This window comes from Paroedura picta, chromosome 6, assembly GCF_049243985.1.
Source record: "Paroedura picta isolate Pp20150507F chromosome 6, Ppicta_v3.0, whole genome shotgun sequence".
Taxonomy (NCBI): domain Eukaryota; kingdom Metazoa; phylum Chordata; class Lepidosauria; order Squamata; family Gekkonidae; genus Paroedura; species Paroedura picta.
Window position 1 is genome coordinate 72,879,498 of NC_135374.1, and position 13,833 is coordinate 72,893,330.

General features: G+C 38.2%; 1 protein-coding gene across 4 annotated transcripts in view; it reads right to left on the reverse strand.

Moving 5' to 3' along the window:
* The window catches only part of POLA1 (DNA polymerase alpha 1, catalytic subunit), a 256,073-nt gene that overhangs the window by 161,431 nt on the left and 80,809 nt on the right, over positions 1 to 13,833 (reverse strand). For all 4 annotated transcript variants that reach the window (XM_077343005.1, XM_077343006.1, XM_077343003.1 and 1 more), the window contains exons 27-29: positions 8,872 to 8,904; positions 5,615 to 5,707; positions 3,612 to 3,817 (exon numbers count right to left, since the gene is read on the reverse strand). In XM_077343005.1, the coding sequence (XP_077199120.1) occupies positions 3,612 to 3,817; positions 5,615 to 5,707; positions 8,872 to 8,904 (332 nt within the window). The remainder of the gene's footprint in view (positions 1 to 3,611; positions 3,818 to 5,614; positions 5,708 to 8,871; positions 8,905 to 13,833) is intronic.

Sequence of the window (13,833 nt, forward strand, 5' to 3'; positions counted from 1 at the left end):
GTGATAATTTTTTTGTTGAATTTTCCCTTCCACTATAGATCTCTGGTCACAGCATTCTGGGGGAGAAGGGAGGAAAGGAAGCAGAGCTCTGTAAACAGAAATCCCTTGTATCTATTGGAATTGTCCATGGAATCCATGTCCATGTTTTCAACAGTGGCAAGATATGTCAGGGGACAGTCCACAAGAAGTTCTTGCAGACAATAGCCATCATCTGCTGACCACTTTTTGGAAACTGACAACCAGAGCCACGTTATTTCCAAACCCAGAGTCTCCATTTAACCATCATGGCTAATAGCTAATGGCAGATTGTTCTCCTTTAAACATCCTTTTAGTAGTAGTAAGTAGCATGTTTATTCGGTCAATTGACCCATATAAATAATAAATCTGCAGAAAACTGTAATAACAATAGGTTAATAAATATGGCATCATGAAAAAAATAGAAGAATATTGCTACATAAAATATTAAAATAGAAAAACAATGTTAAAACAATGAATTGTTGGGAACAAAAATAATGTTATTGTGGGTAGGGAATAAAGGGTTATAACATGTAAAGAAGAAGGGGGAAGAAACCTCAAAATTAACTACAGGGACAAGGAATCAAACATCCTTTTAAATAATTCAGCAGCCATCACCGTCTCTCTTAATTTTATGATTAAGTATTCCATATTGCACATGCAAATTTATAGAGCAGACCATCCCCCTCCCAAGCACCTTCAAATGCCCACTATTCCTTTCTTAAGCGATTAAAAGAAACCTACCTAAATTTTATTGTTCTATTTCTATATAATTCAAATAATTTATTATTTATTTTATTGTATTAAATTTATATAACACCCTCCCTTGTGGCTCAGGGCAGTTTACATTGAAACTTTTAAAATGTAGTACAATATAACACTTTGATTTTAATAAGTAACATTTTAACAGTGAAAACAATTAAGAACAGTAAGAACTCATAACAAAATGTAGTATAGGTATGTCTCAGGTTGACGTTCAATAATGAATATTTGATTTAGTTTTGCAGCACTGTGGGTTTTGGTCTTCTTTTGTGGATGTGGTTGATGGTGGGAGGGGCCTTTGGGCTCTGGTCATTTGTAGGTTCATTTGCCTTGACTGAAAGCCTGGTGGAAGAGCTGTGTTTTGCAAGCCCTGCAGAATTATTTTATTTATATCTACATTTATATCTATTTATATCTATATTTATCTATTTCTTTATTTATTGTATTTATACACTGCCATCCCCTGAGGCTCAGGGCGGTGTACATAAAATGTAGAAAACAGTACACAGAACTTAGTTTTTCATAATAACAGTATTAATATTAAAATTATAATAGCGGTAATGGGGTATAACAATGCAAACAGGTCCAGAGCAGAATGCATGAGTGGATTTCTGGGAAGGAGGGACTAGGGGCGCTGTAGTTGTTGCTGGTCGCTCGGTCTCAACCAAATGCCTGGTGGCCCTGGATAACTGTTTTAGGTCCAGCAGGGGCCTGATGTTGTCTGGGAGCTCATTCCACCAGGTGGGAGCCAGGACAGAGAAAGCCCTGACTCTGGTTGAGGTCAAACAAACTTCCCTGGGGCCAGAGATCACCAGCTTGTTGATGTTAACGTAGAATAGTATTCTCTGGGGGGCACAGGGAAAGAGGTAGTTTATCAGCTAAGGGGATTTTCAAGTAAGAATGGACCTAATCATTGTCAAATATATTTGAGTTTCATAGGTCAAAAAGTGTTAAGAATTTAAGAACAAGTTCATGGAGTTTTTATGAACAGGAAGCCTAATCCTATGTGGTTTACTCAGAAGTAAGTACTTCTTCCAAGTATAAATGCTTAGAGCTGCAGCTGCTGTGTACTTGTTGAGATCACAGACACAGATTAGCCAATAGCTGTTGGTGAAATTTCTGTTTAAAATCAGAGGTCAAACATCTATATCAGTTCCAATTACGCAGCAGCTGTATATATCATAATTAAATCATTCCCTCTAGGAACAGTCTCCTGGAATACTCTACCTACTCTTACACACAGACTGCCCTCCAATCTCAAACAACTCTGCACCCACAATAATACAACATCTAATCTAAACATGGACGCTGGTACTAGAGCTTGCAATAAACCCATATGCCAACTTTGCTGCCAAATACATCTAGATAACACAATCACTGGACCTAACAACATCAATTACATCATCTTAGGTTTATTCAATTGCTCATCTTCTACATAGTATATGCCCTTCAATTCTCTACATTAGCGACCCCCTACCTGTGGGCCGCGGACCACATGTGGCCCTTCGACTAATTGGAGGTGGGCCCCGAAGTACGCCTTCTCCCCCCCCCGGCCCTTTACTTCATCCCCCCCAGCCCTTTACTTCATTGTTGTGCCGTGTCTGTATCTTACTTTGAAGGGATGTTTAAACATTACCATAGCGATCAGAAAGCGCTAAGGCAGTGGTTGATAGTAGAGGAGTAAACTACCCCCCCCCTCGGCCTCAGTAAAAGGCGTTGAGTGGTCCCCGGTGATAAAAAGGTTGGGGAACACTGCTCTACATAGAACAAGCAGGTCAAACCCTATGTCAAAGGCTAAATTGACACAAATTTGTCATCAAGAATCACAAAACTGAGAAACCTGTAGGAGAACATTTCAAGCACCCCGAGCACTCAAAAGTAGCTGTTTGTTATCTTGTAAGTGCCACTCAACTCAAACATCATTCTCATATCTGTTAGTTGGTCTGTGAACAACACTAAACTAGATTACAAATATAAGAGTTCTGTTTAGATTCAAGTGGGTAGCCCTGGGTGGAGATGGATGGAGCCAGTAACACCTGGGAAAGTATCTGCCATTAATTGCCAACATGGACAGTTTTATTTCTCCAATGTTTTTGTGAACGTCAACGGAATTCAAAAGGACTGATTAGCTGTTTTAGCAAAGAATTATCATATGGCATTATGTGGTTAATTTGGATATTATGACACAATTTACTAATTTGCCATAATTTATTTTGCCTTATATCTCTACACTTACGATGCTTGTTCATTTAGTCTGTGGAAGAGTGCATGCGCTCGAAAGCTCACGCCTTGAATAAATTTTGGCCCATTATGCACGGAGTGGCACAGAGTCAACTTATGCCGCCGAAAAAGCAGCATTAGTGAAATGCGGAAGAAAGTGGAGCTTCCTGGGCGACCAGGGCACAACCAGAAGTGGCTCCAGATTGACCGCGTGCATAATCGGCTGCTCTGGGTTTTGCCACTGTTGCATTCCGTCCCGTGGGTTTGCAGTTTGCTTCGCTTTTTCCTCCTTCGCGTTCTTCATACCGCCGTTTCAGCGGCCGTGCATAATAGGCCTTCGTTGGTCTTAAAGCTGCTATTGGACTCAAACTTTGTTCTGCTGCTTCAGACCAACATGGTTACCCATATGAATTTATGATGCCACAACACATTTACTTATAAGTAAACCCCTATGCTTTCAGTGATACTTCCAGTAAGTGTGCGTAAGATCAAAAGCACTGAAGCAAAAAAAAAGTTTTTCCCCCTTTATAACAAATAATAACATTTATACAACAATAATAATTTATTCAATAAAGGTATACACAAAAGAGTGTAACTTACTGAGTGTAACTTACTTTCCAGTCTCTTTTGCAAGGTCACACCAGTCTCTTCTCACTATATCTAGTCCTTTAAGTTCTTGCTTGGTAATGTAGTTTCCATTTCCTGTTGGCTCTACAACCAAAGCAGCATATTTCTTCTTTTTCAGCAGCAAAAGGGACTTAAATACTCCATCAATATCTATCTCCAGCAATTTGTATAGTTTGTTCACTTCACTTTTAATCTGCAAATGTATCAGCAATGAGAACATATCATCATCTTAGTCAATACAGAGAAATATGTGACTGCAATAACAGTTTATGAAATAACTTCAGATACCCCTATACTTCAGACACAGCCAGTCTACACCTAACTATCTATAGGATACTTTATTGGCAACCTTTTTAGAGAATCTGAAACATAAATGGGGGGGGGGGATTTGGCAAGGCTACTGGGAAAAACCCCAGTGGGTTGACATCCTAAGGGATTGATCTTCCCTTGTTGGGACCATCCAAACCCCAGGATACTCTTGTGTGAAGTGGGCAGGAGCCCCAGGTACAAAGAGCAGCAGGTCCTTGTGTCACAGCCTCCTACTTTGCACATTCCCTGTTACCATCCTGTACAAGACAAAAGCACAAGAGCTGAAGGAAAGTGGACCTCAGTTGCTACCACAAATCTATAGCCCAAGCCCACATAACTTGTGCAGGAGCTGCCAACACAAGGCTTCCCCATCAAAACAAGGTGTAGATATGAACCAGGTGGAAGCTGAAGCAAGTCTTCTCATTCTTATCCATCAGGTCATGGGGTAGGCCCTTTTTTGAGGACTTTTTTTGTCTCCCAATATTCCGTAAATATAAAGGAGATTTCTGACCCATGTTTCTGCCAGCCACTTCAATGGTAATTTGCTTTCAGGTAATTTCAAATTGTATCTAATTTGGTACAAGTTTCTAGAGTTGACATTTCCAATACACTGCTCCTCTGAGCCTCCATCTCTGTCCCTAGAACATGGTTCCCTGGAGCTTTCACTACTGTTCCCCCCACTCTGAGGAGTGTTTGTACTGCTTCCATTTCTCTGAGGAGTGTCATTTCAAACCATAATTTCCGCTTCCAAACAGCACAATTGAAGGTGTAGTAGAAGCTTCCAAGATGGTTCTTCTGTTTTACAGTGCAATATGGGGGGGGGGGGGAGAATGCATGATTACACCAGTTCTGGAGTTTCTCGAAGCCTAAAGAATGTTTCAGAGGTTTATCAATGGTAAAAATGTTAAGAAAGGCTGATCTAGGGGATGATTTACCATGTCAACTTTGGAGCACTGTTTAATAGGAGCACATTTCTCAGCTGGAAAGGGCAAAATTGTAATTTAAATATTAAAGAGAACACTTGATCTAGACACCCTGCAACAAATAAGGGGGAAAGCCCTGAATATTGACACATTCTGAAGTCTTTACAACATCAAATCTAACTAAACAAAATTATTGCTGGAAAAGCTTACATTACAATATCCTTGCAAGAAGCAATTAATAGAGACCACACTTTGGAAACCAAAGTTATGAAAAAATAAGTTGAAACCATTTAGAAGTAGAGGTGAATGTCAGAGGAGGACTTTTAGGCATAGACAGAAGATAAACATTGGTCAATTGTTTGAAAAATTCTACTGCAAAATAATTTTAGAGGCAGCGATATCATGACCATTCAATACCAAGATAGCTATTAGCTACTGTACATAAAAAGCAATGTATTGGCATTATTTATCATACAGTACATAGAGTGTACCCGAGAGATCCAACGACTGTTTGGCAGCCAGGCAAGGAACATTCAGAGGTAGTTGCCATTGGTTGCCTCTGCGTCATGACCCCTTGTGTTCTTTGGAGGAACTATTGCCCAAAGTCTCCCATTCAAATATTAGCCAGGGTCAACCCTGCTAAGCTTACGAGATCCAACAAAATCGGGCTTGCCTGGACGATCAGGTCAGAATTCTTTGATGATATAAATGTAACATACTACACTGAAACTATTTTAAGAATTTTAAAATGACTGTACCTTATTGCCCAATTTAAAGACCTCTTCCAGGTTGCTAATGTTTGTGTTTATCATAATGGAATCAGTATCACCATAAATTACTTCCAGATTCATCTAGTTAAAAAAACAAAATCATGTTCAAATTAGAGCTACAAGACAAACCTACTTTTCCTAAAGGCTACAATCAATTTCTTACTCAACTTTAAGCAGTTTGAATTCAGTTCTAATTTGCTTCTGATAAAGGTCACAAAACAAAACCCAACTGTTCCATTAAAAGCTAGGAGAAGATATCTTTGATAAAAAGCACAGAAAGTAATGTGCCTTTTTTTGGTAATGGAAGAGAGGAAAAAGGAAAGAAGAGATCCTCTAACAGATATAAACAGTAATCAAGTGGACGAAGAGAATTATATATTGTGAAAAAGATAATATTTTATCCCAAGTCTTCAAGATAATACAGTAAATTATGCTTAAAACAATTCAGTCCCAATAAACACATTAGAATAAATAGCTATTGACCTATGACTAAACTCTAATTAACACTGCTACTAATTTGCCTAAAACACTCAAACATAGGCCTCAAGAGGGGTGTGGCTAAAGATGTCGTCCTGAGAGGGTGGCAGGGCATCTGCTCTGCTATCTCTGAAGCCTGACAGGGGTCAATTGTGCAAGCAATTGGCAGAAAAGAGGAGGGGTACGCAAACCCCACCTCACCTTTCTACCCAGGAAGTTCTTGGGGCCGTCTCCAATCCTTTAGGGAGTATATCTCCCTGGATTATAGGCTGTCAGCGTTCCAGGTCCAGAGGACGACTGCCATTTTCTACCTCGGACTTTCTTTTCTTTCTTCAATCTTAAAGTATCTGCTTCAACCCTACATGATGATTTACCACAAATGAACGCTTTGAACTGAGGGGAGGACATCGGCTGAGTTCCAAAACATCATTTACTGCAAGTATCTCTGGTTTTTTTCTTCTTCGTCTTTCTTCCTGCATCAAAGCCCTTTGTTTCCCCCCTCCTCTTACTCTGCTCTGCCTGAAGCCACCTCGTTAAGAGGCAGGCTAATTCTCCTAACTAAGCAGAAGAAGGACTCAAATCAACTCGAATTAATTGGCAAAAGCTCTTATTGTAATTGTTTTGGTTTTCGAAGATAAGAAGATAAGAGCTGTGAATGGGAAAATCTCACGAGAACTCTGTGCCTTAACTGACTTCAATACGTCACATGCCTGTGCCGGAACATTAGAGGATAAAACAGAGGACCTCTACTGGCCACTTGTAAAATTGTTTGAGGCCGGTTTTTTTTAAAGTCAAAATCATGTCTATGTTAAAAAGATTGGCTCATCTAATAGAGATACAAACCCAAGATTACAAAGTATTCTTAGATGGATTGATCAAAAATATCTCCAAGGAGATTCAAGATGGCAAGGAAGAAGTCTTCAATAGGAATGATGGATTAATAACAGTGACTGATGACAGCTTTAAACAAGGTGGAAAACCAACAGCAGAAGAGAAATCTGAAATTCATATCTTCAAGGAGATCCAAGATGCCAAGGAAGACGTCTTTAACAGGAATAATGGATCAATAACAGTGGCTGATGACAGCTCTAAACAAGGTGGAAAACCAACAGTAGAAGAGAAATCTGAAATTCTGGAGACGGAAAATGGGATGCCGGAGTTCTGCAGCCCAGATAAGGACACTCTTTTTAAAAAGACATACAGCCATCTCAAAGCAACAGTGTACAAAAATCAATCAAAAGAAATATGGATCTGCAGTGAAAGTAACCGATTTAAAGGATCTCTCTGGGGAAAAAATTGTATTGATACTGGAGTCCAGGAGGTGCAACGGCCTCAAGATTTATCGATGCATACTCTGCGGGAAAGAGTACAACTGCACTTTCTACGCCAAAGGCCTATGGGACAGAATATAATTTTACGGGAACGACAAGATGTAGCAAGCCTCGAGATGAGACCCCCTTAAGAAAACCGAAAGCTCATATTGTTTTATGATTAATGTTATACTGTATTCTATATTTCCATTTTTATGAAAAAGGGGAAGCAGTGTCTCTTTCTCTCTTGTTTTTTTTTGTCTCTTTTCTTTTGTAGGCATATAGGTAATATAATCATTAGTGCTGAAAATGTAAAATGGGGTTCTCCCCCCTTATTTTTTCTTTCTTCTATTAGTGTATTGTCCTAGGACTAAAGCCTACACTGACTTGTAGAAAATGTTTAATGTTAAGCTTTCAACTTAAATCTGAAAATATATCTGTTAGGATGGTTCTTAGAATGGGTCAAGCATAAATTGTTTTGTAGATGTATCAGAACCAAGGATAAGGAGAAGCTATAGAAGACTGAAAGCTTATATTGTTTTATGTTTAATGTTAAGCATTTAATCTAAACCTGGAAATCTTATTATTCTCTGTATTAACAACATATACTGTATTCTACATTGCTACTTTTATGAAAAAGGGGAAGCAGTGCCTTTTTTCTCTCTTGTTTCTTTTTCTTAGTAGGCATATAGGTAATATAATCGTTAGCATTGGAAATATAAAATGGGGCTTTCCCCCCTTATTATTTTTTTTTATTATTGGTGTATTGTTATAGGGCCAAAGCCCATATTGATCTGTAGAAAATGCAAAGCTCTCAACTTATACCTGTCAGGATGGCTCTTAGAATGGGTGGAGTATAAATGGTTTGTAGATGTATCTGTATTAAGGATAAGGAGAAATTATGAAATCCTTTTGTAATTTTTTTTCTTTGTACATCTTTAAGGCAAAGCCCTACTTTCCTCTCCCTTCATCAGGGTATTGATACAGGGCCAAAACTCATACTGTGCTATAAGAAATGTTTAATGTTAAGCATCTAACTCAAACCTAGAAATATCAGCTAGGATAGCTCTTAGATTGTATCAAGCAGTTAATGTGAGGTCTACGATCTCTCAAGTAAGTTGACTAATAATAACTTTTCTTTTGTATATCTAAACAGGCCTTTTTTTTTTTTAAATGTAGTGGAAATGTGGACGGCTCTTAGACTCATGGCTCTTAGAGTTTTGGGCAAAAGTTTATATCATTGTGGAGTCAATGTGGGGTCGTATATTCTCAAATGATGATTATATTTCTATCTTTATAAAAATAAAAAAAATCATTATTAAAAAAATAAAATAAAAAAAAAAAACATAGGCCTCAAGACAGGATTAGATCATATCTGCTTTATGAAAGCTGTAGTACATTAGAAAATATTACATTATTAAACTAGGTATTCTGAGATTTAAAAAAAATCATAATTACCTTCTGTACCATCTCCTTAGTATGCATCAAAATCTGTGGAAAAAATTATATTGGATTACAAATTATTATAAACAAATATATTTAATCAGATAACACGCTGTAGATTCCCAACCTTACAACTACCAAATTTGTTTCACTAGCGTATTTATATGCTCAAATGATTACAGTTAAATCACAAAAACATGTGCTCACATGCTAATATACTGGATCATATATGAATGCACAACAGCCTACAAAGTCAGCAAATACCAAAGAGGTTGGCTGTACCATGCCACTTTATTTAAAATATATTTTTCACTTTTCCTTACATTACATAATGACGCACACTATTCATATCATGTAGAGGAAACTAGGCCTTCTTACAAAACTACATAAGTCCCTTTATATATGCCAATACTGTCATACAAAGAGATATTTAGATGTTGAAACTAAAGTGACATTTATTTATTGCATTTATGTACCGCCCTCCCCTAAGGCTCAGGGCAGTTCACATGGAACAAAAACAAGAACAATACAAAAACTCAGTGACTGTATCAAATGTATATATGATTATATGCAAATGCAAACTTTGCTATGTGGGAATGTCATCCAGACCTCTTAAAATTCGAATATCAGAACATAGGAGCCGACTGAGAAACAAGATTAAAGATGCTCCTCTCGTCTCACATTGGTTGGAACATAATCATAGCTTAGAAGAATTCATATTCTTAGGACTGAAACAACTTCAACCTTCACTGTATGCCAAGGACAACATTATCATCCACCTTCAACAATGGGAACGTTTTTTCATTCATCATTTGAATACTGTGATGTCGGGGGGTCTTAATGTCAACATTGATTACAATTGTTTTTTGTAAAAATCTATTTTGGTTATTTACTTTAATGGATCTGGCCCCTTTAAATAATTGACTACACCTGCCAGCTTCTCTATAAATACTAACTGAAGGTAGCCCTCATGGGCACTTTATGAAATCCCCAGACGATTATGAGCATTTTGCCAATGTGATACTACGATTACTATTATGACAGTACTAGTAAGCAAGCCCGCTGTAAATCTAAATACAGCGGGCGCTAGACCAGGGAGCCCTTTGTCGGGGGCCTGACACGGCGAGTTTTTGGGTTTTTGGACCTCACTTTTTGCTACCCAAAGGAATCTCAAAGCAGCTTACAATTACTTACCTTTCCACAACAGACACTCTGTGAGGTAGCTACAGCTGAGAAAGCTCTGAGAGAACTGTGACTGGCCCAAGGACACCCAGCTGACTGCATGTGGAATAGTGGGGAATCAAAACTGGTTTTCTAGATTAGAGGCCACTGCTCTTAATCACTACACCAAATACTCTAGGCTTCCAAAGTGTTCAAACTGCTATGCATTATAGTTGAAATTACATGCTAACATGGGATGTGTGGCTAGACTTTCAGAAAAAGCATTAGCTGGCAAACCTACCTAAGCTGGAACAATGTACTCTGTCACCTGGGATTCACAGTCAATAACCCATGTAAGAGCACATCCAAACTGTGAGCTAATTCTAAAAATGAAACTCATGAAATGACTCATGCACGTGTTAGAAACAATATATGCGCCAAATTATACCAAAGTGAATTTTTTAAAGAATGTTTTTCAAAATATTAAAATTCCAAGATGAAGATGTGATCATTTTTGGAGACATGAATGGCGTGCCTCGCTCCCAAGCAGAGAGAGACAGACCCATGTTGAACATGAGAATGGGTTCATATTTTATTGTCCACCATCTTACTATACTATGTTATTGTTCTAATATGTTTTAATGGGTTATTTTAGAGGATTTTACTGTATTTTATTGACTTTGTAAACCGCCATGAGACATTTGAGAGTAGCGGTATATAAATATAAAAATAAATAAATATAAATAAATAAATATTCCTAAGCTTTGATTGACATTCACTGTTCATGACTGTTATTTATTTGGTTACCATTGTCGCAAATGTTTCAAAGTACTTTCTCGTTCCTGCTATTGCTATGTACACCGCCCTGAGACATCACGTCATGAATGAATAAAATAGAGATGGAAATTAAATCATACTCTTTTGTTAAAAAATAAAGTAATAAAGAAATGTAAAGAAAAATAACACAGAAGGAATGTAACCAGCAATAATTTAGGAAGGAAGCAAAGCTTTCATTAAAGAAAACTTATTAGCAATTGCCTCTAAGAAGAAAAGAGAAAAAAAGACGACAAAAAAAATATTTTGGAGCAAGATCACAAAAAACACTCAATAAATACATATTAATAGAAATTAAACAAGTAAAACAATCAATTAGATATGTTAAGATATGGAAGGGATGCATAAAATATCAAGATTTTAAAAACAAAGACATTTTGAACATGTGAACAAACATGGAAATTTGGCATATTGTTTAAGGAAGCAGAAAAAAGAGCAAAAACATCTATAAAGAAAATAGATGTTACTGCTCTTTTTTCTTTCTGCTTACTTGATATATGAAAAAAATAAATCAAATGACATAAGTAGAAAAAGAAATAGAATAACAATATTTAAAAGATATTCCAAATTTAAAGTTTTCACCAGAGCACTGAAAATTTTAAATCAAACAATAACAATACAGAAAACTTCTCTGGCAATAAAAAATATGAAAAAGAACAATTATCAGGTCTGGATGGACTAAGAGTGATGTATTATAAACATTTTGAAGATTTATTAATGATGTCACTTTAAAAAATTATGAATGATATAAAAGAAGGAAAGATTAACACCATTGACCTGGAAAGAGGAATATGAAATGTTAATAAAGAAGGTACTAAAGCAACATTGCCAGTTATATAAACTGATATCTTTATTAAATGTATAATATAAAATGTTTTCTATTATAATGACAGAAAGATTAAGAAAATGTACACAAAATACCAAAGAAATACATGGAAGACAATATTTATTTCATACCAGACACAATCAAATTTGTAAGAAAAAAAAAGAAAGTAGTGTTTCTATTTTTAGATGCAAAAAAAAGCAATGACTTTTTAATTGAATGCACTTTGGAATAGAAAAAGAGGAAAAATAATTGTTTTTTACATTCCTCTTTTTACTACCCAAAGAAGTATCAAAAAGGCTTACAATCGCCTTCCCTTCATCTCCCCAACAGGTACTCTGTGAGGTAGGTGGGGCTGGGAGAGCTCTGACGGAACTGCTCTGTGAGAACAGCTCTAACAGGACTATGAATAGCCTAAGGTCACCCAGCTGGTTCCATGTAGAGGAGTGGGGAAATAAACCCAGCTCTCCAGATTAGAGGAAGCCACTCTTAACCAATATACCAAGCTGGTAAAAATATGGCCTGTGTCTCGGAATTCTGAAACTGGATACAAACTATATATTCAAACTAGCAAGCAAAGATTTTAATAAATGGAAAATCAATAGAAGCAATATGAAAAAGGAACATGTGCCAATGGGAACAATTATGGAGAAAAGAAATAAAAGTTACAGCTAGATAGATGCTATAAGAAAATTGGTGTAAAATGTTTTTCAGATGGTATATTAACCCAAAGGACATTGAGAAAATAGATTAAAATTAAAGGAAAATACTGGAAATGTTAAGTAAATGCAGATTAAAAGTTAAATTCCATATGGAAGCAAAGAATATATTAGGCATATTGCCTCATATGTATTAGGCATATTGCCTAATATGCCATCAAAAGTATTTATTTTATTTATTTTATTATTATATTTATACACTGCCCTCCCCGAAGGCTCAGGGAGGTTAACAGAAAACAGGGAAGGATACAATTAACACATGGTAACAGGTAACAGACAGCAGTAATAACAATAATAACTTAACAAGATCATAACAATAACACCATAAAATAGAAATTGTGAGAGCCTCAGCTCAACTCTTACTGGACCCTGTGGGCAACCAATTAGTATTGGTCGTAGAGGGGGGGAGCTTGAGGGCCAACTGGAAGCGGTGGTTTGGTCGACCTTAACCAAATGCCTGGCGGAGGAGCTCCCTTTTGCAGGCCCTGTGGAACTGTTTAGGTTCTGTCAGGGCCCTGATCTCCTCTGGGAGCTCGTTCCACCAGGTGGGGGCCAGAATGGAGAAAGCTCTGGCCCTGATTGAGGTCAAGCGGGCTTCCTTTGGGCCAGGGACCACCAGGAGGTTGGATGTAGTAGAGCACAAGGCTCTGAGGAGTGTAGCTGGAGAGGCGGTCCCTCAGGTATACTGGGCCCAGACCCCGTATCGCCTTAAAGGTTATAACCAACACCTTAAGCCTGATCCGGAATTCAACCGGGAGCCAGTGCAGCTGCTGGAGGATGGGCCGGATGTGGAAACGCTGAGGTGTTGCTGTGAGGACCCTGGCAGCCGTGTTCTGGACCAGTTGCAGTTTCCATATCAAGGATAAGGGTAGGCCATCGTAGAGTGAGTTACAGAAGTCCAGCCTAGAGGTGACCGTTGCGTGGATCACCGTGGCCAGGTGTTCCAGGGCCAAGTAGGGCGCAAGTAGCTTGGCTTGGCGAAGGTGGTAAAATGCCATCTGAGCTACCGTTGTGATCTGAGCCTCCATTGAGAGGGAGGCATCAAGTACCACTCCCAAGTTCCTGGCAGAGTGGGCCACTTTTAACTGTACCCCATCCAGATTGGGTAGGCGCGCTTCCTCACTTGGACCTTTCCTGCCCAGCCACAGGACCTCCGCCTTTGAAGGGTTGAGCTTCAGACAACTCTGCTTGAGTCATCCCATCACCGCTTCCAGGCAGCTGGCTAATGTTTCTGGGGGAGAGTCAGGGCAGCCATCCATCAAGAGGAAGAGCTGGGTGTCATCGGCATATTGGTGACAACCCAGCCCAAACTTCCACACCAGCTGGGCAAGAAAGTTCATAAAGATGTTAAATAGGGTTGGAAAGAGAATTGCCCCTTGGGGGACTCTGCAAGCCAGTTGGTGACAGCTTGATGAGTTCTCTCCTAATGTCACCCTCTGT